This window comes from Xenopus tropicalis, chromosome 6 (genome assembly GCF_000004195.4).
Source record: "Xenopus tropicalis strain Nigerian chromosome 6, UCB_Xtro_10.0, whole genome shotgun sequence".
NCBI lineage: Eukaryota > Metazoa > Chordata > Amphibia > Anura > Pipidae > Xenopus > Xenopus tropicalis.
Window position 1 is genome coordinate 115,715,338 of NC_030682.2, and position 25,657 is coordinate 115,740,994.

Consider the following 25,657-nt stretch of genomic DNA (forward strand, 5'->3'; position numbering starts at 1 on the left):
CCCATCCCCCTGCCAGTCACTAATTTAGCTTGCATAGTTCCAAACAGTGCAGTGTATATAATCCACCCTGCTCCATCAACCTAATTTCATTTTAGTACTTGCTATAGTATAGTACTTTGTGGAAGAGCATGCATTTCTACATGTGACAAGAAGCTTGCTATAGCATATCCATAGTCATCTAAACAGGGGACAGTAAGGAACTTCTGCAATCTGATGTGCTGATCTAAACTCTGGGGCAAGAAAGACCACAGCAATACCTATCCCCTTCCCAGCACATTTTCCTTTCCTATGAAACTCAGCATTTTCCTTTTCCTACAATCTCAGCATTGGAGTTTTATTGCCACAGTTCCCCGAAAGAGCCAGGCACCAATATGTATAAAAAATAAACTGACAACTATGTACCATTTTGTATGTCATTGTGTAGATTTAACAGCTTTCAGCAAATATTGCTTGGCTTTAACAGCCTGGTTATTACACAAGGAAAAAAGCCACAGTCCACGTTACTTTCTTTTATTAAACAGAAGTGTCATTTAAGCATCAGCGATAGTAACTTCAACTTCTACACCAGGTTCGATACTGATGGAAGTGATCTGCTTAACAATCTCGGAAGGACTGTGCAGGTCGATGAGGCGTTTGTGGATGCGCATCTGGAAACGATCCCAGGTCTTGGAACCCTCACCGCAAGGTGTTTTTCTTGTTGTGATACGGAGAGTCTGAAGGATAGAGGTAATATGAAAGTTACAAATGGTATAAGTCAAGCTTGATAAAGGGCCCAGTGAGGCCCAAAACATTGCTTTGATGTTACATATAATGAGCTAATAAACTCACTTTGAGGCACCATAACAAGCTTCATTGTGCGGCAGTTTCTTGGATTAAATATTTCAAGTCATATTTGGAAACTTAAACCCTCATGTTGTAAGAAAGCAGTAGGGTTCCATTTCTGCCACTGAAGAATGACCCACACTATACAAGTACCTGTAATTCCCCAGAAAGTTCCCCCTAAGTTTGCTAAATTCAGCAGAACAGCAAAGGCTTAACACCAAAGCATGCCCTTACACTGCAGCATCCCCACTATACAGTATGGTTATTATGAATAGCTGCATAAGCAGACTGGAGTCTGTTGACTGCACTGATCTAGGGCTCAAGTATCATTGAGCAAAGGCACTGGGCAGTAACTGGCTAATCTCAGCTGTAGAAGTTGTTTAGTTATATCCTGTGTTGGAATTTGCTTTCCCAACATACAGCTGCACACTGGGAAATATAGCTTTCCAACTGTACCTTGGTAGGCATACGGACTGGGCCCTTAACCTTCAGGTTCTTCTCTTTGGCACCACGGATCAGATCAGCACACACTGCAAACAGTGAAGACGAGAGTTTACAAATGTGGAATTTACAAAGTGCAGTGTTGAAAACTTTTAGTGAGGTATGAGTAAGCTCAGAATAGCGTATAAACCAATCACTTTGATTCATGAGAAAATGTATCCTCATTGCCAACCTCTTCCACTTTCCTTTCAAAGATTTAGGAGATGAAAGTGCCTTTAAACCACAGATGGATACTAAAAACAGGTGCTTTAAAAAGGCAGCTTTCAGACCAACCAATTGTATTTTTGGCACTTTATGAAAATTTCATGGCAACCTATAAAACAAATGGATTTACCTTTTTCCAGAGACTTCACATTACGACTTGTTAAGGTAATCCTGATACGATGGATGGCCACTTCCTGATCTACAGGGGCTTTGCCTGCATCTTTAAAAGCCTGTTAAAATACAAAAACAGAACCCATGATGTAATTTCAGTCAGCATGTTTAATATATTCAGCAATGCATACATTAAAAGTTCCCTATCACAAGGATAAAAATAGATAGATATCTATCTATCTATCTATCTATATCTATATCTATATCTATATATATATATATATATACACAGACTGTGGGATAAAATGACAAGTTAGAAAACTATAGCAATAGCAGATGGCTGAACCTATAATTGAGCCCAACTGAAAATCAAAGGAATGACTAAGGGAGTAATACGGACGCCAATGCGACATTAACACATACAGGCCAGCGAACAGTGATTGAAGGAATCTGCGTGGCTGTCCGAAAGACAATCTAGGCGCAGGAGTGACTTCAGTGCTCAAGAGGAACAGTGAAGACCCAGAGAAACGCGAATGAAACTATTCACTGCTATTCAAGCAAAGAGCAGCTCCATGCAAGGTTAAGTACCAGCACTATCAGCACGTTTAAAACCTTTTATATTAAAAAGCAACTTAGAGAAGAGGGCACCTAAGACCTGTAAACTCATTTAAATTAAATTCCAGCACAGCCCCAAGGTGATGTAACACAATCACCAGCAGCTCAGGTGGAAAGCATTAGGTCAGTTCTACTTTCTGGGGCCATTCTGATCTAGGGTCTGAGCTTAATTGTTATACAGTGAGCAGAAGTAACCCTCACAGCATGTGCAGCACCATGAAAACATAGAAACGGAGAGCCACAGTAATAAAACCCATAACCCATGCTTATTACAGTGCGAGATGCCATTTATACAAATGCCAAACATGCTTAATGTGCACCTATAAACCTTATATTGTTGCCCACACTAGAGATTCAGGCTAATAGTTGGGGGAAGTTTCTAAAAATACAGCCTGCACCAGCAACCAATCAGGTAGAATTTACTGGTCCTGTTCATAAAGAGATTACTAGAGATAATTTTATTACATATGGGGTTAGTCTTGTTTAGTGTAGGTTTCTTTTGGTATTGATCCCCTATAGACAAACACCATTGCTTTATCAGGCTGAACTTGGGCAGCTTTAGTATGGAGTCAGTAATGTGTGTGCTTAGGCCACATACAGACTGGGAAACATCAGTATGGAACTGGCCAACAACACCATCGCTTCCTGTGTCTCTATGCTATCCTATAGCAAAAGGAAGTTTTACTTAATCTTATGCCATTTCTCTGCCACTTTGTTTTAAAGGACTAGATAGGTCTTCTGCCAGTGCCATACACTTTTTGGCATAAAAATAAAAGCACTTTTTTGCAGAAATTTTGCATTTTGTCTCATGCTCTCCATATATATATTTTTCGATTGGACTTTGTTTTAAAGGCAAGTAAAGCTTCAGTGCCCTTATATAGCCGATTTCCTGTCCATCAGTCACTAATTCCCTCCATTTCCATACATGAAGTTCCAGCAGGTTGACTGATGAAAATCCCTTAAAGGGGGAGAAGCCCCCACAAGTGCTTGGCACCTACAATAGGAGGGAGCTAACCCCCATATGCAATGTGATGCACTGAGTTTGCCCAGGGGCAATAACCCATATCAACCAATAAGATGTCTTTTTAAACAGGTAAGCAGTAAATGCTACCTATTGGTTGCTATGGGTAAAAGCTCCAGTGCAAACAGTGCCTTTTATTACATATCTCCATAAATATACACAGAGCTTGCTTCTGCCCAAATCCCAGCACTAAAACATACAAGGCCCCATGTGATGCCCCTCAACAGGGCACCCAAAGCAGCATCAGATCAGCCCTTGCCAGGCACAAACCCCAAGAACTGAATTCAGCATAACCCAGGGCTGGGCAACCTCACAATCAACGGGTTTCATGTTTATTCTAACAATCACTACATGTTCTGACTCCTGACTCAATGTAGCAGACCAGGAAAACAAACCCCTACTATAATGATCTGTTACAGATCCAGAGAACAGAACGGGATTACAGATGCTGCTTTCCGAAAATTAATGCACACATAACCATGCCACGCTGCCCGGCCTACTGCATATAGAGCCCAGAGCCATTAGAGCGCAAGCATGGGCCTCGGCGCGCAATAATGGAGGGCGGCAATAATTACACAGGCTCACACACTGTCACACGTACCATCGTTCTTATCGCTTTCCTGACCGACTTATTCGTCCGACGGAATGGTCCGGTGCTTGCCGAGCGAACAGCGGTGAGCCAGGAGCAGCAGCGTGCAGAAGCCTAAGTGCCTACACACGGAGAGAGAGCGACTGGGGAGCGCCCTCTCTATTTATAACTGCGCCGCACTGACGTCGCTACGTCAGGAACTGCACAGACGTGCGTGTGACGAGTAAACACGGTCTGTGCGGCCATTTTTGTTTTGGGTAGAGTTCCTCCTTTACTGAGAAGAAGCGGGACAGAAAAATTGCTCGTGTTCTTTCTTTAAGAGGGCGTATCACTTTGCATTACATCGTCACGGCTATTTCATCTGGAAACAATGTCACATTGTTAGCGTTAAAATCTTTGGGAAGCACAAGCGGTCATTTTTGGGAACTTTGTTTAAAACTGTACTGTATTGGGTAATATATTCGGGGGTAAATATATTGCGCCATCCTATTTCCCGCCCACAATAATAGTACTATCTACTGTTTTATCAAAGTTTCCGACAAGTTTAGTTTAAACATACACCCAAAGCCTTAAAGGAACAGTAACACCAAATAAATTAAAGCGTTTTAAGTAATTAAAATGTGATGTACTGTTGTCTTGAACTGGTAAAACTGGGGTGATTGCTTCAGGAACCCTACTATAGGTTATATAAATAAGCTGCTGTGTAGCCATGGGGGCAGCCATTGAAGCTGGAAAAAGGAGAAAATGCACAGCTTACATAGCAGATAACATATAAAACACCATTGTATTCTACAGAGTTTGTCTGTTATCTGCTGTATTTTCTTCTATTAAATGGCTGCCCCCATTGCTACACAACAGGGTGTTTATATAAACTCTTTAGGGGTCCAATTTGTCTACGAAAAAGCAAATGACCAGTTCAAATCCGGACAATGTCCTATATATATTGATAATGGGTGAGTGCAGAGGACCTCTTGTGTATAAAATTGTATATATTTTTATTATGTATTATATGAATGTGACCTAAAACATCATCTAATTTTCAAACATGCCCTAAAAGTAGATAAAGAAACCCTAATTAAACACAAAAGTAATTATATTTGGTCATTTATTAATTGAAAAAAAGATCCAATAACATAAATAATAATATGATATGAATAATAAAATTCCCCTGAAAACAAAAACTTGTGGAAAACAGGCTCAGAAACCACAGATGCTGTGCTGCAAGGTTTATTCACAACATGTTTCGAGAAATGACTCTTTCATAAGTGATTAATAGTGTACATTTACAGCAGGCACTTATATCCATACAATCCCAAGCCCGGGATGTGATTGACTATAGTTCAATTGAATAATGGGGTAACCTCCAATCTTTATCAAATACAGTGTGAAAGTCCAATTCATAGTCCAAGGGGCTGGTTTGTCAAAGTACGACAGGTCCAAAATACAAAAAATTTGTATTTTTTCGTACTGTGTGTATTTTCTGCGTCTTTTTCGTACTTTGCGACAAAATCGCATTGTTGCGCCGAGTACGAAAGTTTCGGATTCATTCAAGCTTCGTTATCGTGACTTTCCTTGGGCCAGGTTGGAGCTGCAGAGTGCCATTGAGCCCTATGGGGGACTTTCCTTGGGCCGGGTTGGAGCTGCAGAGTGCCATTGTGTCCTATGGGAGACTTTCCTTGGGCCGGGTTGGAGCTGCAGAGTGCCATTGAGCCCTATGGGAGACTTTCCTTGGGCCGGGTTGGAGCTGCAGAGTGCCATTGAGCCCTATGGGAGACTTTCCTTGGGCCGGGTTGGAGCTGCAGAGTGCCATTGAGCCCAATGGGAGACTTTCCTTGGGCCGGGTTGGAGCTGCAGAGTGCCATTGAGCCCCTATGGGAGACTTTCCTTGGCCGGGTTGGAGCTGCAGAGTGCCATTGAGCCAATGGGAGACTTTCCTTGGGCCGGGTTGGAGCTGCAGAGTGCCATTGAGCCCTATGGGAGACTTTCCTTGGGCCAGGTTGGAGCTGCAGAGTGCCATTGAGTCCTATGGGAGACTTTCCTTGGGCCAGGTTGGAGCTGCAGAGTGCATTGAGCCCTATGGGAGACTTTCCTTGGGCCAGGTTGGAGCTGCAGAGTGCCATTGAGCTCTATGGGAGACTTTCCTTGGCCAGGTTGGAGCTGCAGAGTGCCATTGAGCCCTATGGGAGACTTTCCTTGGGCCAGGTTGGAGCTGCAGAGTGCCATTGAGCCTATGGGAGACTTTCCTTGGGCCGGGTTGGAGCTGCAGAGTGCCATGAGCCCTATGGGAGACTTTCCTTGGGCCAGGTTGGAGCTGCAGAGTGCCATTGAGCCCTATGGGAGACTTTCCTTGGGCCAGGTTGGAGCTGCAGAGTGACATTGAGCCCTATGGGAGACTTTCCTTGGGCCAGGTTGGAGCTGCAGAGTGACATTGAGCCCTATGGGAGACTTTCCTTGGGCCGGGTTGGAGCTGCAGAGTGCCATTGAGCCCTATGGGAGACTTTCCTTGGGCCAGGTTGGAGCTGCAGAGTGCCATTGAGCCCTATGGGAGGCTTTCCTTGGGCCAGGTTGGAGCTGCCAGAGTGCCATTGAGCCCTATGGGAGACTTTCCTTGGGCCAAGTTGGAGCTGCAGAGTGCCATTGAGTCCTATGGGAGGCTTCCAAAATCATGCACTGAAGGTTCAAAGTAAAAAAGTTTTTTGCACCTTTTACGATCGTTCGGATCCTACTACGATAATTTTGTCTGACCACGATACAAAATTTTTGTACTTTAAGCGCACATAAGAAAATATCGGATTTAATACAAATTTTTTGTATCGTGCTTTTTCATGTAAAAACCAGTAGCAGCTGAGATTCAAATTAAAACATAGCTTTCCTGTAAAAAAAATATATCATATGAAACCTTATGGTTTACGCATTTCATGGCATCTCGCCACTTCAGACTTGCGTCTGAGGAAGTGGTGAAATGCCACAAAATGTGTAAAGCTTAAGGTTCCCTGTTTTTATGTTTTTATGATTTTTTACAATAACAGCTATTTTTAAACTTAAATTGCTGGCATCCTGTTGCAGTGTAAAATCTCTATGCTACCAAAATAATAAAGAAAGTCTTTAGAAAGGCTCACTAAAGCAAAGAAATTGTAGAATAGTAAATAGATGTGTTGTCCTTGAGTTTTATGTACTTGGCTATCTTCCCCTTTAACCTTACTGTACTGTATCACAGTAGCTTACAAGAGACTTTGACTTCTTTGTGGGTAGAAAATATTATCTAGGAAATTTAGATTGATTAAAATTGTTTGCCCAAACCAGTCCTTACAGCCAAATTCTCTTATATCAACACAACTATCTTCTAACAGGAAAATCAGACATGAGCGCTGTCAGTTTTCTAGGTATTTATATGAAAACACTATGCTTTGAGTTTTGTAATTCCTTTGTGTAATCTAATAAAATGTTTTATCATTTTGTCAAGTAATTCAAATAATCAAATATGCCTACATTCTTTATTGTAAAGTTATATCTCTACATAGATTTATCATTCTTCCCTAGCCACATAAGTTTTACCTGCTTCCTGTGATTAGGAAGTTGTGCCATGGGGAGAGGGACTGGCTCAGTGGGGCCCATGAAGGCCAGGGTCCACTGGGTTTTTTCCCAGGGTCTTGCCAGCCCAGTCTGACCCTGACTGGCATGATTAAGAAAAGCTGACAACTGCCAGAATACAGTTATTCCTTTGATACTTTGGATGCAGCCAGGCAGCCAGGTAAAATACTTTCTAAATAAGAAACATGAAGAGAAAAATACAATCTGACAAAAGAGGCTTATAGGTGAGAAGCTATTAAGAGAATGGAGTAAGAAACCTTCCTGAAAAGAGCCACCTTCTGGCATACGAGAGGATTCATGAAGTTGAGACAAACATGTCTGGAACACTGTACAGTGTGAGGAAAACTGACAAAATATATTGCAAGAATAAGTCATGCATTAAAGCGCAGCTCACCGGTACACTGGAGGCCACAGCTGCACTGCTCGGAGCCTACAGCAACGGGAAGCGTACCAATTGTATATACTGCAGATGTATTAGGCCCTCCAAAGGGAAAACCAAACCAGGCTTGCAAAATCAAAATTGATATTTATTAATGCATAGGCATAAGCTCCTCCTTAGGTGTTTCATTCTGTCCTTAAAGGGATTCTCTCGTGATTTTTATGGTGCACCTTTTATTTCTACATTAAACTTTTACATAGTAAATAATTCACTCTAGCATTTAAATTTCATTAAATCAATAAATTATTTTTTTTAGCTGTAATATTGGTGTGTAGGCAGCCATCTCAGTGCATTGTGCCTGAGTCTGAGCTTTCAGAAAGAGCCAGCGCTAAACATTAGAACTGCTTTCAGGTAACCTATTGTTTCTCCTACTCCATGTAACTGGAGGAGTCCCAAGCCAGACTTGGATTTCTTACTATTGAGTGCTGTTCTGATATCTACTGGGAGCTGCTATCTTGCTCCCTTCCCATTGTACTGCTGATTAATTGTTTTAATAAAATTTAAATGGTAGAGTGAATTATTTGCTATGCAAACAGTGTAATTTAGAAACAAAAAGTACAGCACAAAAATCATGACAGAATCCCTGCAATGTTCAGTTACTTACTGCCACTGGGGGGCATCCGTTACACTTCAGAGTTTTTTGCCTAGTACCAACACATGGCTGGGAGTCTTTTTAGGTTGGCATATAACTTTGCTTGCACTTTAAAATGTGGAACATATTTAGAGCCCTATTACTTCCTGTGCAGCGTGTGGGGTATGCAGTGACTTCAGTTAAAAAAAAAAAAAAAAAAAAAAAAAAGATTAACCCTTTCTCTGCCAGAGGAATCTAACCCATTTTCAGTTTAGTTCTAGCTCAGCAAAGGGAGCTTCCATGCCTGTGGCACTTCCATTGAACATGGGGAAAATATTTAAGAAAGCAAAGGGTCCAGAAAAGATGAAGTCACACTCGAGCAGGGAGGGCTTCCCTCTACCAGAAAAGAAACCTGACCTTTGGTTGATTAGGAGCATTTCTAGGAATGTCTGTTGCCTGTGTAACACAAATTCTATGTATCCCAGAGATCATTATCATCATTTATTTATATAGCGCCAACAAGATGATTTCACTTTGCATGGGTGTTTAGATAAACATTGTTTTGATTCCTTCCATAGTAAAACAAAGCTGATCCGAGTTTTATTTGGGAAAGGATGAATTATAAAGTACGAGGGGTTTGCTAATAATTTGTGTCCCAGAGGGGATAATGTTTCAGAGGGGGTCAAGGCTAAGGTTGGGGGGAGGGCGTCACCAGGAAGCTGGAGGTGACCTGTGTATAAATTAGGAATGTCCCAGGAACCCATGCATCCTGTATGTTCATGTGCCGTATACCAACAGTCAGCACAGAGTAATAATATTGCAACTAAAACAAGCTCCTAAATACCATTTGGCAGTTTCAAAATAACATATCCTACAGTGTATATTTAATTATTAATTAGACAATAAAATAAAAAGGGCACAGCTTATGATGTTCAAAGAGCATTGCCTGTGGGTAATTTATTATATGTACAGTATAAGAGCAAAAGCTATTTGGATGAGGTATGAATCTTTCATTTTGGGCGGTATTGCTGTATAGGAAGGTCTGTGTCTGGGACAGAGTGAACAGTATAATAGTTCTCACTATGAAGAAGTGAAAGCTATTCCCTTTCAGTATATTTAATGGAAAATAAACTAAAATAAAAATATGATGTATACTTTGGCTTCCTATAGTGTTGCTAATGCAAAGCCATTCTCTGGCCAAGTAAGTATGTCTCTACTTATTCTTCTGGAAGGAGCATTTTGAAAAAAATCTTCCAATTTCTCTCTGATCTCTGACTATATCTAATTGATAGCATATTTTTAAGGAGTGAAACCAGTGAAAGTGGCCTTGGGGCACCTTAGTAACATTGTATGGTATGGCATAAAGAGGGCAATTATTCTCAAAATGTGAAATTGGAGTGCTTTAACTCTTTTGCTACCAGCATGTCAGCTACATGTTGCATTCATATGCTTGCAAAATGGAAGAGAACAATTTGTGTTTTAGAATGAAATGCTTGCGGGGTTCTAAATACTTTTTTCCTGTGTTATTAAAAATAAATACTCGAAAATTCACAAATTTGAATTTCCATAGTCCTACCAGTTTAGGGTGTCAAAGATTTTGTCAGTCAATTTTCACACAGAAAGTTCTGAATATAAAACAAAATTCTGTAATCATAAGAGGGAAACAAGGAGTTATTAATTGCATATGATCAATTTATTTCAGGTTGAATTGTAGATTATTTGAAAAAAATGCAAGGATACAAGTATTTTTAGCCACAATTTTATATTGAAGCGACTTATCAGTCAATGCCCCCTATACTTCCCGCCCCCCCAGTGGCCGCTGGGTCTCCTTCCTCAGTATTATAGGGATGAGTTCTGCAAGCAGTTTGGAAGGCAGTCAGCATGAAAAAGAATGTGCGGAATACAAGCACCCCTTCAGTGTATAGATTATATGAAAAAAAATTGTTTCCACATTTTCATTAGTCACCCTGAAATGACAGAAACAGTAAATTCCTAGCCCATCAGTTGTGGATTTTGGCTCTGGCTAGTCAGTTGAATGCTAATAAGAAAGCATTGCTTAATTTCAGTTTGTGACCTCCATTCACCTTCAGCCCTCTCATTTCCACCCTGCACACTTTGATCACGCCTAAACTATTCCGACATTCCTTTTTCATTGCCCTCTTCTGTTTCTTCAGAAATCGGACGGCCACAATTTGCCAGTTGCCTCTAACCTTCTTGTGAACCCCAGGTCCCCGTTTCATTCATCATGGAGCAATTGTCCCAAGAGAAATTTTATTGCTTTACGTCATTGTTTAGTTTAAGTATTTACTTGTAGAGGGAATATACCACTAGCTAGAAAGTCAGTGTTCTACAGTGCAGAACATATATCTATAGAGCCCTACACAACACAGAAACCCCTAATATACCAATTGCTGAAATCTGTTCCAAAAGTATGAAAAAATACCAATTTTATATGCTGAAATCCAGCTGCAAAACAGTTCTCTTTCTGCATCATTTGAAAGACTGCCAGGGGAGGAGGGACTAAAACACTGATGTTACAAATGATTTGGAGGAATCTGGCTGAGGACAGTCAACTACTGTTACATTTTTTTTTGGAGACTCAAAGTAGCCAGCCAGATCAGCAGGAGAACAGGGGGCCAGGTTAGGTAACTGTTCCAAACCATATTATTACAATAAAAATCATGAAAAGGCTTTATAATTTTTAATCAATGTGTATTGCAAAGTTGCTTGAAATTATGTTTCATTTTCAAAAAGCTAAAGTAGTGTTTGGGTTGAGTTCCCCTTTAATAAATACCAGGTCTATATGATTTGAAGGATATAGAAAACAAAGGCAGACAGAATGCCACTCACCTTCAAGTGTGCCGCTTGAGTTGCCAGGGTAATGTCTTCTTGTACATGAGCTATGTGTCTGCAAAGAACTTCTCTAACAAATTGGCAGAGATTCCAACCTCACAGTGGAAATGTGGGCTACAGCATCAGCTACACATGGATCAGCCAGTCAGAGCGGCAATGAGGGAAACAGCCTCGGTACCAATTAACAGTAGAAAATGTACATTGTGAGTGACAAACCTGCAGTGCTGGATCCCATGACTAAGAAGATTTCTATGAATTCTGGTAGAAAATTCCAAATGTTAAGATCAGTCAGTTAAGTGAGTATCATAGCTCAGTCCCGGTCTCCTGTCACCATACCTATTTCCCATGGGTTTCAAGTTCTCCAGAGAATTCTGCATGTGCTTGCACAGTAAACATTCAGTTACATCAGTATGGGCACGCGTGCATGTACAGGGAGCACTCAGTTACATCAGTATGAGCACGCGTGCATGTACAGGGAGCACTCAGTTACATCAGTACTGGCACGCGTGCATGTACAGGGAGCACTCAGTTACATCAGTATGGGCACGCGTGCATGTACAGGGAGCACTCAGTTACATCAGTATGAGCACGCGTGCATGTACAGGGAGCACTCAGTTACATCAGTACTGGCACGCGTGCATGTAGAGGGAGCACTCAGTTACATCAGTACTGGCACGCGTGCATGTACAGGGAGCACTCAGTTACATCAGTATGGGCACGCGTGCATGTACAGGGAGGCACGCGTGCATGTAGAGGGAGCACTCAGTTACATCAGTATGGGCACGCGTCCAGGGAGCACTCAGTTACATCAGTAGCATGTACAGGGAGCACTCAGCACGCGTGCATGTACAGGGAGCACTCAGTTACATCAGGGCATGTGTGCATGTAGAGGGAGCACTCAGTTACATCAGTATGGGCACGCATGCATGTAGAGGGAGCACTCAGTTACATCAGGGCACGTATGCATGTACAGGGAGCACTCAGTTACATCAGTATGGGCACGCGTGCATGTACAGGGAGCACTCAGTTACATCAGTATGGCACGCGTGCATGCAGTCATATGTGCATGTACAGGGAGCACTCAGTTACATCAGTATGGGCACTTTGTATAAAGTACTTACGAAAAATGCAGCTCCTAGTTGTTGCTCTGTGCATGGGTAGTGGTAACACGACATGTTTCGGGTTATACCCTTTATCAGTTACATCAGTATGGGCATGTGTGCATGTAGAGGGAGCACTCAGTTACATCAGTACTGGCACGCGTGCATGTACAGGGAGCACTCAGTTACATCAGTATGGGCATGTGTGCATGTAGAGGGAGCACTCAGTTACATCAGTACTGGCACGCGTGCATGTACAGGGAGCACTCAGTTACATCAGTATGGGCTGCATGTAGAGGGAGCACTCAGTTACATCAGTATGGGCACGCGTGCATGTACAGGGAGCACTCAGTTACATCAGTACTGGCACGCGTGCATGTACAGGGAGCACTCAATTACATCAGTATGGGCACGCGTGCATGTACAGGAGCACTCAGTTACATTAGTACGGGCACGCGTGCATGTACAGGGAGCACTCAGTTACATCAGTATGGGCACACGTGCATGTACAGGAGCACTCAGTTACATCAGTATGGGCACACGTGCATGTACAGGAGCACTCAGTTACATTAGTATGGGCAGCGTGCATGTACAGGGAGCACTCAGTTACATCAGTATGAGCACGCGTGCATGTACAGTAAACATTCAGTTACATCAGTATGGGCACGCGTGCATGTACAGGGAGCACTCAGTTACATCAGTATGGGCACGCGTGCATGTACAGGGAGCACTCAGTTACATCAGTATGGGCACGCGTGCATGTACAGGGAGCACTCAGTTACATCAGTATGGGCACGCGTGCATGTACAGGGAGCACTCAGTTACATCAGTATGGGCACGCGTGCATGTACAGGGAGCACTCAGTGGCTTTAGAAGAGCCTTTTGGCACGTGCAGTGACATTACTTCTGGCCGTGTATGCTGACATCATAGAGCACATCTAAAAATTTTCGGCAGTGCACTTTATGTGCCACAGTTCCTCCATCCATGGCCAGGTTGATGTCTCTGAAAGCTGTCTTTGTGGTACAGGTTCCCCCTGAAGCATTCAGTGTCATTTCTGTAGTCCTTTGTGTCTATGGCTACTGTCTATTAACTGGTAATGCAAGGAAAAGCTTGATATTACACTTTTATACTTTTGATCACCTACCAAGTCCAGGGTTTCATCTGCACCTGCAGGCTATTTCTTTTGTACTGCAATCTAAATGTTGAAACATGTTAAAGAGCACTGCTGAAATGCTAGGAGCAAATAGCGCACCTTCAATAAAACCATGCATTTTATAAGCCTCAATAATGAATTCAACTTTACAGCCTACTTGTACCATCTGTACTGCTGTTGTTCTCTTTACTGCCTCTTCTAATTATGCCTCAGAGGAATAGGTCAATTTTTCTCAAGTGTTTGACACTGCCAATCCAAGCAAAAGAAAAAAAAAAACATGTAGGTTAGGGTGACAAGAACTAAAAGGTACCAAAGAGCCCTTCTCAAATGCAAGACATGCACATAACACAGTCTAAACATATAAAGAATTTAGAAAAGGCAAGCAAGAATCAAATTATCATTAATTCATATGTAAAGAAAGGAATCTTCTCTTAGTCTCATCCCAGTGATAAATAGCTAATAATATATACCCTATGGTAATTTAAGTATATTCACTGCGACCTAGTACTTTTGTGTTGTATTAAAGCGAGCCAAGAATATCCTGTAAATGATATCCTTATAAATGGTGGTTAGGGATGTCATCAGTTATAATTGGTGCTGTAAAATATGAGAATAAAAAGTGACTTCAGAGATCCATGACCTGTAGAAAAGCATTCAGCCTGTAGCCTTTGTATAGTTACAGAGTTACGTTGGGTTAAAGGAGAAGGAAAAATCTAATTGCTGGGGGGTGTATAACATTTTGTGATTGTAATCACTTACCCGATATCCAATGCTCCTGTTAACAGAAAGCTGCACTGGTACCTGCAACCAAGCAATCTTCTTCCTTTTTACTCTACTGAGCATGCTTTGGCCCTGGGATTCCTAAGACAGGCAAGATTGTCCCTTTTCTCCAGAGAAAACAACCCCAACCATAACAATCTAACCTCATAGTTTAAATCCTCCATACCTTTTACCAGTTTAGGTGAGGGCTTATCACAGACATAGAGGCAAAAACTATGCCTCATGTTCATGCCATTTTTTAATGCAAGTATTTTATTTGCTTTAGTAGCCACTGTGTGACACTACCTAGAGGGACACAGCTTGTTATCCACAAAAATCCCCAGATTCTTTTTTTTCTTGATTAAAGATCCCCCAGCACACTATTAATTGGTTTATAACTCACATTTAAGTGCATAACCTTGCACTTAGCAACACTGAACCTCAGTTGTCAGTTTAATTCCCAGTTTTCCAGTTTAGTCAAATCTATCTGCAAAGTGGCAGCATCTTGCATGGAATTTAAAGTTTGCACAATTTAGTATCATCTAAGATGAAGACAGTACTTTCAATGCCCATCTCAAAATCATTAATAAAAAAGTTAAAAAGCAAATGGCCAAGGACTGACCCCTGTGGTACTCCACTACCAACACTGGTCCAATTAGAAAATGTTTCATTTACTACCACTCTTTGTTCTCAGTTCTCTATCCACTGCCATTCCAGAGTCAAGGTTCCTGCTCACCTCCTCATAGAAGGCATGTGTCTCAGCACGATGCCAGACCATAAGGAATCATGAAAATTTAACCAAAAACAATAAGCAATCACAGTCCTAAGCTTATTTAGTACCCTGGGATGATGAATCCCATTAAGTCCTGGACCTTTACATTTATATGTTCTTGTCCCTTATGAACTTCATCCTGAATCACCTATACTTTAACAGTTATATTATTAGAATAGATTCTATTAAAAAGGAATCCTTTATTAGCAGGTTACTCAGTTGTGTAGATAGATGAAAAATAACAGTTCTGAATCTTTGCTTTTTTTTCCTGTTTTCATCAACCAATTGACCCCCCCCCAATAAGGGTCCCATTCCTTCTTAAAGGAACAGTAACACCAAAAAATGAAAATGTATAAAAGTAACTAAAATATAATGTGCTGCTGCCCTGCACTGGTAAAAGTTGTGTGTTTACTTCAGAAAGTCTACTATAATTTATATGAATAAGCTGCTATGTAGCCATGGAGGCAGCCATTCAAAGGAGAAAAGGCACAGGCACATAGCAGATAACAGATAAAACACTATTGTATTCTACAGAACTTATCTGTTATCTGCTATGTAACCTGTGCCTTTTCTCCTTTTTTCCAGCTTGAATGGCTGCCCCCATGGCTACACAGCAGCTTATTATATAAATTATAGTAGTGTTACTGTAGCAAACACACCAGTTTTACCAGTGCAGGGCAACAGTACATTATATTTTTATTACTTTAAAGCTCTTTAATTTTTTGGTGTTACTGTTCCTTTAATTCTTTTCTATTTACAAATAATAATGGTCATGATACCCTAGGACGTTGCTAATATTCACTTGTTGTGGAAATGGGGGCAGCTTGTGCTAAACATACCTATTGTTGAAATCATGAAAAATATAAGTTCTTTTGTTGCAAGGTATATAATTAGTAAGAAAAAACCCCAGCCTCCCTTATTCAGGTGAATAAGCTATGCTTTGGTAATCTAGCTTGCATATACCAAATATGGAGTAGTGTCAATTTCCCTGTTGATCTGTCTAAATTAAGGAGTAAGAAAAATACCATAGATTTTTCATTATAAAAACAATAGATAAAAAGTATGTTCAGCACAAACCCTATTCATTAAACTTATGTTTAACAAGGGGGTATAGCGAGCCAGATCCTTTAAACACAATATTGCACTGCATTTGTGAGTGACACTGCTGGTGAGACGAAAAGATTCCCAATAACATTGCACAATGAACTGGTATACCATAGAAGGTCCATATGGCATAAATACAGAAAAGCCAACCATTGCTTGAATGGCAGCACTTGATGCTTATTGGAAAAACTTTGTCTTAAAAGCTGTAACCCCCCACCATTAGGTCCACCATTAAGCATGGCTAGGCTTCTGAAATAAGTGTCACCAGAAGAATAACTTTAAAGCACAAATCTGTTGGAAGATGAATAATAGATGGCATGTATTGCTTCTGCCATTCTTACACTTGACTTTTATTCCAGCTTTTAGACTTCTGGGATAAAAGTCAAGATTTAAGAGTGGCACTAGTGCACCTCCAGCTACAGGTTCGGGGCGCTGGACCCTGACCACTCGACATTATTGGTGATTTGCTGCTTTACAGTACAGCCTGTCGGGAAGCCTGGGGATTTTACATCTTGGGCAGTCGGACTATCTGGTGAGCTGCCGGTTTGATGATTTAGTGAGCACTCCTTTATGTGTTGAGCCTGGGGACTTATACATCTGGGCTTTGGGCTATAAGAAGTTTATGGTTACCCCTTCTAATTTTTTTATCTTTTTTTTTAAAACTGAGCCACTGTTTTCCTTTTGTTTGTGTGTACAAATCTGATTGACCTAAAGAATAAAAAGGCAAATAATTCCAGCATATAATGGTTTCAGTTTTGACAGGGTGCTTTTATTTTCTCCCCCATGATCCCTATTTTCAATAATTATTGTGATTTTCTTATGATTACATAATGTCTTTATCATTCATTGATTTTAAGTGGGGCTCATTTACCAGAACTGGGCATGTTTGCACTAAAGCTGTAACTGAACGCAACCAATCAATTTTGATATAACTACTTTAGGGAGACATCAAGAAACAAGTCTCTTGTATGATTGCTGTTGGCACTGCACTGCTACTGGTGATTTTTTTTTCCTTTTTAACTAAAACCTACACTGGCCCTTTGAAAGTTTATTAAAAGTTTAGGTTTTAGCATAATGGGCTCTGACACAAAACCAATTTAAATGTAGTTTAAATTTTCTTTTTTTTTTGGTCATCTTGTGCCGATTACCACAACAGAAGGCCCAAGATGACCAAAAAATCTAAGCAAACAAAAAAAAAGGTTGTTTCCCATAATGAATTGCCTTTGGTGCCAATATATTCAGGGCCGGAACTAGGGGTAGGCAGAAGAGGCAGCTGCCTAGGGCGCAACGATTGAGGAGCGCCAGGCAGGAGCCTCTCCTGCCTACCCCTAGTGCTACTTTGTCCTTGCCTCCGCTGCTTGTCATTAGCGGCGGAGGCAATGACCGATCTAATCGCCCCGCCCCCCTGCACCGCCTCCTGTGCTTTGGCACGCATGCGCTGTTGGGGGGCGGGGAGGTGGGCGGAGTTGGCCAACCGGGTTGCCTAGGGCATCCAGTCGGCTTGGCCCGCCCCTGAATATATTGCTGGAGGCATTAATACAGAGGGATTAAGCTTCCCATGAGATTGCACACTAACTTGGCTGAAAGAGATGAGAGGAGTTTATAAATTGATTTATTTACACTTCGCCCAAAAAGAAAAGTAAGGACAAACAAATGGGTTTAGTGCCGATAAATATGGGGTATGTAGAAACGACAATGGTAGGCCTTAACAAAAGGGAAATAAAAAGCCTAAAGAGTTACTGACACCAGAAATTAAAGCTTTTTAACATATATCATACATCATGCTTTTTATAATTTTGCATAGTATTTGCCTGATGTTTTTACATTACCTATCAAATCCCCCATGTCCCTCTATGAGGGGGCGGCCATATTTGTGCAGCACTAGGCTGTTAGCATTAGAAGCTATAACTGACAGCTTGAGAAGGGACAGTCAGCAAGGAGTAAAAGGAATCCAAAATGATTTTTTTAATATGTGAATGGTAAAAAAATGAAGCAAGAAGGGGTGGGACCTTTATTATCACAGGGACTTTGCTAAAGCATTTCATACGGTACCGCACAGAAAGTTAATGATAAAATTGAGGAATATTGGCTTGGAACATTATATATAATAATATTGTACTTGGATAGAGACCTGGCTGAAGGATAGATTACAAAGAGTTTTGGTAAATGGAACATTTTCTAATTGGGCCAGTGTGGTTAGTGGAGTACCGCAGGGGTCAGTCCTTGGGCCTTTGCTTTTTAACTTGTTTATTAATGACCTGGAGGTGAGAATAGAGAGTACTGTTTCTATTCTTGCTTATGATACTAAAGTTCTTAAAGTAACTTCCATGCAGGATGCTGCCACTTTGCAGAGCAATTTGACAAAACTGGAAAACTAGGCAGAATAATGTAAGATGAGGTTCAATGTTGAAAAGTACAAAGTTATGCACTTTGGTAGAAATAATATAAATACAAGTTATACACTAAATGGTAATGTGTTGGGGGAGACCCTTAATTGAGATGGTTCTGGGGATTTTTGTAGATAAGTTGCCTAATTCCAAAGAGCAGAGAACAGAAAGCTGCGTGTCTCTGGCACAGGAATTACAGACACAACTAATCTTTTTTCAGAGAAGTCAGTGCAGCGTTTCTGTGAGTGCTTATGGCTGTATTTACATAGACCTTTCTGATAAAACTTACTTAAGTTTTAACCTTTCCTTCTCCTTTAAGAAGGATATTAATGAGCTGGAGAGAGTGTAGAGACGTGCAAATAAACTGGTAAAGGGGATGGAAGATTTAAACTATGAGGTTAGACTGTCACGGTTGGGGTTGTTTTCTCAGTAATAAAGGTGCTTACGAGGGGACATGATTACTCTGTACAAGTACAGAAAAACCAAGCAGCGCACCCCTTTAGATTAGAGGAACAGAACTTCCATTTAAAGCAGTGTAGGTGGTTTTTCATGGTGAGGGCAGTGAGGTTAGGGAATGTCCTTCCTAGTGAAGTTGTAATGGCAGATTCTGTTAATGCCTTTAAAAGGGGCCTGGATGAGTGTGTGTGAGTGGATAGATAGTTCAGTATGGGTCTGTATGTGAGTGTATAGATAGGTCAGTATGGGTCTGTATGTGAGTGGATAGATAGGTCAGTATGGGTCTGTATGTGAGTGTATAGATAGGTCAGTGTGGGTCTGTATGTGAGTGTATAGATAGTTCAGTATGGGTCTGTGTGTGAGTATATAGATAGGTCAGTATGGGTCTGTATGTGAGTGGATAGATAGGTCAGTGTGGGTCTGTATGTGAGTGTATAGATAGGTCAGTGTGGGTCTGTATGTGAGTGTATAGATAGGTCAGTATGGGTCTGTATGTGAGTGTATAGATAGGTCAGTATGGGTTTATGTATGTGAGTGTATAGATAGGTCAGTATGGGTTTATGTATGTGAGTGTATAGATAGGTCAGTATGGGTCTGTATGTGAGTGGATAGATGGGTCAGTATGGGTCTGTATGTGAGGGGATAGGTCAGTAACTTTAATGTACAGTTGTATTATGAAGAGTAGTTTTTTACTGTCAGTTTTACTTTAAGCTAAAGCCAAGGCCCAGAGCTGCAATGCCCTAGGAATGTAACATTCTATAGTATACTAAAAGTTATTGCAAAGGTGAACCACCCCATTAATGGAAAGTGATATGAAGTGTTCTGAGCTTGGAATGAGCAGCCACACAAACGGATACCTGGCCACTAGCAGCAGTGCGTGTGGTGTCCAGTCACGGAAACGCCCGTTACTTGCGATGGGGTGCTTCCCCGACATCCATAGTAAATGAGACAAGTAGCTATGAAGCCATGCAGCAAATGAATGGCAGTGGTAGATGTCCCCCCCAGTGATTTGCTGTTCCCATGGCCCTTAATGAATACCCCACACTGGGCAACAAAGCAATTAGACAAACCAATTTATTTATTATAAAAATATATATATATTTTCACATATGGAGAGCTATGACTTAACAGCAATGTAAATTTCCCACACTTTAAATAAAAAAAAAAAAAAAAAAAAACTATTTAAATCATTGCTGGTATTTTCAGTGTTATAAAGTAAGGTTAAAGGCAGTCATTCATATCTAAATATAAACAAGACCCAGTGCACCCAGACTGACTGAATACGGCAACTACTGAAGTTCTTTTAAAACCTGTACAAACACAGGCCAGACACCCGGCTTTAGAGAATATAGCCCCATGTGTTTGCCAGCCATTAATGGTACATATAAACTCCTGGCTACGAGTGCACCCCCATAAGGCTAATGCTGGGGGCCAGTGTTTAAAGGAGACAGTCCCCTACAGAAGCATTTTTTAGGAACCCCAGGTGTCAATCTTGCAGTTTGTCCAACTGATGTATAGCCATGTGACTGATAGAGATACCTGCCGTACATTCAGCACAATATCTATACAATGGCTGCATCACTGTTAGAAAGGGAAATACATTAATACATAACATTTTAAAAATGTGCGGAGGGGCCACTTAAGATGTTCTACATTTCAGTTTAATTCAAACATATTAATGTATGGTGTAGACTATTGCACACTACAGTTGTACTACGGACTGCACCAACATCACACGTAGGGACAATAATTGTACAATTCAGTTCACTGCTCGGAGAATGGGAATATGGATGAAAGCATTTCCCATATAAAATAAGGGACACCGAGATGCTCAGTTTGTACTATATCATGGGAAGGGCCTTTCTACTTATGTTACCTGAGAATAGGTGGTTGTGGAACTGAGATTGCCAGAATTGCTTAGTTGTTGGCTTAAGTGCGATGGTTCAGCTGATCCCTGCCTACAGTCTGGAATAATAAATGACAGGAATATCACAATCTTCTACCTATGAATGCACTTGGATTTACAAGTAACTAGTTTCCTCCACAATACAAAAAAAATGAAATACCAAACAAGGATAACGAATGACAGCACTATATGGCATGACCATTTTGTGAGGGAAACCCTTGCTTCCTACATTTAGCATCATAAAGTGCATATGAGAAGAGAACACACATAAAACACCAGACACACATAAAACACTGAAAAATAGGCCCATTCCTGCTACTGATCTAAATGCAATTCAGTTGTATGAATACAGTGGCTGTGTATGGGCTTATACATTAGCCGGCCAATACAATCACTACTGAAATGATCATAGGACAGCGCCAGCATGTAGCTTCTAACATAGCTGGTGTGAACAGCCCCCAGGAAAAGGAATTAATCCCACACAAATCAGAAGAGTAAGTCAAGCCCAAGATAAAAATGCAGACAATGAAATGTGCAAAACATATTTGACTCAGTGCCACACATTCAGAAACCCATTATGGCTAATGCCAAGTCTTGGCCTGGGAAAGCTCTACCAACCCAGCGGGTCTCATAAGGTGCAGTTAGTTTGTGCCACCAGGTGTTAACCAGTTCCTATAGTCCCTGCAAAGTATTCAGCTGCTTGGAATGCAGGTAGTCTGGGGCAGATTCCAAGGCACAGGCATCCCAGAGCACCTAGTCATCATTCAGACCCTCTGGCCAAGCAAGGTGTCTCCTTAGTGCCCACTGCTACATGACTGTGTGGAACCCAGCAACTTGATCTGATCCCTGGGATTCTTTCAGTCTGGTGTGGATCCCTGTACTGCATCTGTATGGCCAAGTCTGTGGGAGCCAGTGGTACAAAATAAGTCCTGCACTGGGGCTAGATCTCCTGTGGCACAGTTACTGAATGGATCCCTGTTCTAGGTTTACATGCCCTGTGCTGCAGCCCTGAGGGGGTCCCTGTACTGGGGCTGTATATCCTGTACTATAGTGCTGAGGGGGTCCCTGTACTGGGGCTGTATATCCTGTACTATAGTGCTGAGGGGATCCCTGTACTGGGGCTGTATATCCTGTACTATAGTGCTGAGGGGGTCCCTGTACTGGGGCTGTATATCCTGTACTATAGTGCTGAGGGGGTCCCTGTACTGGGGCTGTATATCCTGTACTATAGTGCTGAGGGGGTCCCTGTACTGGGGCTGTATATCCTGTACTATAGTGCTGAGGGGGTCCCTGTACTGGGGCTGTATATCCTGTACTATAGTGCCGAGGGGGTCCCTGTACTGGGGCTGTATATCCTGTACTATAGTGCTGAGGGGGTCCCTGTACTGGGGCTGTATATCCTGTACTATAGTGCTGAGGGGGTCCCTGCGCTGGGTCTCTATGGGCCTCTATGGGCAGCGCTAAGAGGAGGGGAGGTATACTGAGCGCTAGGGGAGGAAGAGACCCCTCTGTACAGGGCAGATTCCTGCTCCAGTCTCTCCAGCAGTTGCTCGGCACTCGGTCTCTCCTCAGGTCGGGCTGCCCAACAGCTCTGCACAATGTGCCGGACCGCTCTGCCCTCCTCCGTGCAGCTGAATAACGGGCCCATCTCCGGCCGCAGAGCATAGGCCACTACCGCATAGAGAACGCACTGGCGGTCCCCGGTGTAGGGCAACTCCCGGCTCACCATCTGCCACAGGGTAATGGCGAACGAGTAGATATCGGCTTTGGCAGTGACGGGTTCTCCCTTGAGCAGCTCCGGGGCTCGGTGGGTGTAGGTCCCCCCGACATGGCGGAGTTGGGTGCAACACGGCTCCCCCCCAGCAGAATCCCCATCCCGGAGCCTCTGAGAGCAGCCGAAATCCCCGATCTTACACAGGCCCCCCGGGGCAAGCAGGACATTGGCCGGTTTCAGATCCAGATGCACCACCCCATCCCGGTGCAGAAAGCACAGTCCGTCGGCGACGTGTCGGGCATAGCGCATACACACGGCAGCCCCCAGCGGCGGGCAGCGCCCATAGATACGGCCATGCAGGGTGTCGGTCCCGGCGTATTCCATGATAATGGTACCGGGGCAGCCGGGGTCCCCGGGGCAAGAGGCGCTGGCGGCCAGGACGCGCACCACATGCGGATGGCGGAGCCGGGCTGCGTTCAGTTCGGCCCAGAAGCTCTGCCGGGAGGCCAGGCTGTTCTTGGTGCAACGCTTCACCTTCTTCAGCGCCACGGTCTCCCCTTTGTATATGGCCCGGTACACGGAGCCGAACCCCCCGGAACCCACCGGCTCCAGCAGCCGCACCTGCTCCCAGTCAATACTGCACCAGGCCAGGCGGGGAGGGAGGAGGCGGTGGCGGCCGCTGCCCGGCACTTTGCGGTGGCTCAGTTCCAGCGGGCTGCTGCATGGCCTCAGGTCTATGGATGGGGACAGGTCCCGGGGCAGGAAGCGCTCCACAGGGATAGGGGAAGGCATGGTGCAAAGCGGGGCTGTTAATGCGCCGGTAATATGCAGCGCTACTGGGGGAGGGGCCGGCGCACTCTCATGTATATGTACCTAGCGCCGCTCTCTGCTGGGACACGCAATCAGCCAGCCGGCGGCCCACCTGCGCCAATCAGCTCACTGGGCTTTCTACTTTGCCTTTCTGCAGCTGCCTGAGCCGCATACATATTAACCTGCCCAATCAGCCACATCCATCATATTAGCCAAATAGCGCTTTCTCCCAGTGTATTCTATAGAGCTGGGCCAAAAGCACCCAATGCAAAGGCGCACAGTGTGCGCTAATCCCCTGGGGCTGAGTTGCTGCCACATGGCCCCATTCAGTCAGCAATGGCACATGTATAAATGTATCCAGTTCAGGGCCAGACTGACAATCTGTGGATTCTGGCAAATGCCACAGGGGCTGCTGAAGATGCCATAGGCCAGAGATCCCCAACCAGTGGCTCAGGGGCAACATGTTGCTCCCCAACCCCTTGGGTGTTGCTCTCAGTGCCCCCAAACCAGGGAGTTATTTTTGAATTCCTGACTTGGGGGCAAGTTTTGGTTGAATGAAAACAAGATTTCCTACCAAATAAAGCCCCCTGTTAGCTGATAGTGTGCATAGAGGCTGCCTAATAGCCAATCACAGCCCTTATTTGGCACCTCCATGAACTTTTATGGTGCTTGTGTTGCTCTCCAAGTCTTTTTACATTTGACTGTGGCTCACGAGTAAAAAAAAAAAGGTTGGGGATCCCTGCCATAGACAGTCATTATTTAGTGGAGGGGGGGGACGGGACTCTGTGTACTTGGAATACTAGGGCCTATTTTTAGTACCAATCCAGACCTGTTCCAGTATCCTGAAGGCACAGTGACCCAAATTACAAAAAGACCCCTTACCCAGAAGGCCCTGGCTCCAACGCATTATAGATAATAGGTGCATTACCTGTAGTAATAAAACAACAAGGCCAGGGAATGAGCATGAATCAATCTCATGTCAGTCACATGCCCATCACTCAGCACAGAAACCAAGCAGCTCCCATCTGCCGATGCCCCATGTTGGCCAGTGTGTGGGGCTCAAACAGCTCCTTTCCTCCTGTCTCATCATCTGTGCTTTTTTAACAATTTAAAAAATAAAACAATCTGAACAATAGAAAGATGGCAATACCATGTATGTCCCTGCCTATTCAGCCCAAGGGCCGATTGGTTGGAGGGTGCGCCTGATGTATGGGCTGCCCTATAATATATATATATTAGCCATATAAATGGGATTCTTCATGTCAGTATCGCTAAATGTGTGCCCACAACAGTGTTACTTTGTACTCTAACTGCCATGGCCTTTTCTTATACACAGTTTTACGTGTTGTTTATACATTTTTTTTATGTTTGCTACTCAAAATTATCACCAATTTCGCCCCATAAAAATAAAATAATTTTTGCTTCCACCCCACACTGTGCACCTGCAAAAGATGTATTTCTGCAACTAGATAAAGTCACAGTTTTGCACACCCACAGGCTGTTTGAATTCCAATGAACCAGAAAATATACTGTTCTCTGCTGCCCCCTGCTGGGATTTTGCTCAAACAACACTGAAAAATGACTCGTCACCTGCAGTTTATAAACTGGGCTTGTTGTTCAGATCAGAGCAAAGTTTTTTTTTCAGATATTTATGGTTCAAGTTCCCTTAAACTGTTGCTTGCTTTTCAAAAAATGTTACAGGTATATGAACGTATGGGCACAGCAATAAATACTGTAGTTTAAAAATATTGACCAGACTTTTTTAATTATTTGCCTTCTGATTTTTTCCAACTTTTAAATGGGGGTCTCTGACCCCAGCAGCTCTGTGAGGCTCCAGTTTTATTGTTATTGTTACTTTTTGTTACTTTTCTTTCTCTAAATATATCAGTCTCTCATTCAAACCAATTCCTGGTCGCCAAGGCAATTTGGACCCTAGCAACAAGATAGTTGGAATTCCAAACTGGAGAGTTGCTGAACAAAAAGTGAAATAATAAAAAATGAAGACCAACTGCAGATTGTCATAGAATATTATGCTCTATATCATATTTAAAGTAAACTAAAAGGTGAACAACCCCTGTTGGCATAGGCAGATAACATAGCCTGGATTAGTACATAAAATGAGCATGCATGAAGGTAACAAGGAAGGTAAGACCCTTGTATGAGGGGCACTTGACCAGT

At 42.7% G+C, this 25,657-nt stretch overlaps 2 protein-coding genes and 1 non-coding gene across 4 annotated transcripts; all 3 read right to left on the minus strand.

The window, feature by feature from the left end:
* Positions 1–494: 494 nt before the first annotated feature.
* rbm6 (RNA binding motif protein 6) lies at positions 495–4,018 on the minus strand. 2 transcript variants are annotated; one of them, NM_001005106.2, is made up of 4 exons: positions 3,876–3,999; positions 1,658–1,757; positions 1,279–1,352; positions 495–713 (listed from the first exon to the last, which is right to left on the minus strand). In NM_001005106.2, exons 1-4 carry the CDS (start codon positions 3,876–3,878, stop codon positions 531–533), a joined length of 360 nt encoding a protein of 119 aa, NP_001005106.1. In that variant the 5' UTR covers positions 3,879–3,999; the 3' UTR covers positions 495–530. The 2 variants fall into 2 exon arrangements, with proteins under 2 accessions (NP_001005106.1, XP_012819996.2); XM_012964542.3 differs by having other exon boundaries at positions 1,279–1,757; positions 3,876–4,018.
* On the minus strand, positions 1,429–1,493 carry LOC116411855. Its single transcript, XR_004223403.1, has one exon. It is a non-coding gene; the product is annotated as a small nucleolar RNA U54 (small nucleolar RNA).
* Positions 4,019–20,109: 16,091 nt separating the features above from the next.
* mos (MOS proto-oncogene, serine/threonine kinase) lies at positions 20,110–23,674 on the minus strand. The gene has a single exon (XM_031904002.1). It carries the CDS (start codon positions 23,459–23,461, stop codon positions 22,394–22,396), a length of 1,068 nt encoding a protein of 355 aa, XP_031759862.1. The 5' UTR covers positions 23,462–23,674; the 3' UTR covers positions 20,110–22,393.
* Positions 23,675–25,657: the final 1,983 nt, after the last annotated feature.

Coding starts and splice junctions, on each gene's coding strand:
- rbm6 (XM_012964542.3), bottom strand. CDS start 1,488: ATGAGGATACATTTTCTCATGAATCAAAGTGATTGGTTTATACGCTAT. Junction 714..1,278: donor CAGTCCGTATGCCTACCAAG/GTACAGTTGGAA, acceptor TCTATCCTTCAG/ACTCTCCGTATCACAACAAG.
- mos (XM_031904002.1), bottom strand. CDS start 23,461: ATGCCTTCCCCTATCCCTGTGGAGCGCTTCCTGCCCCGGGACCTGTCC.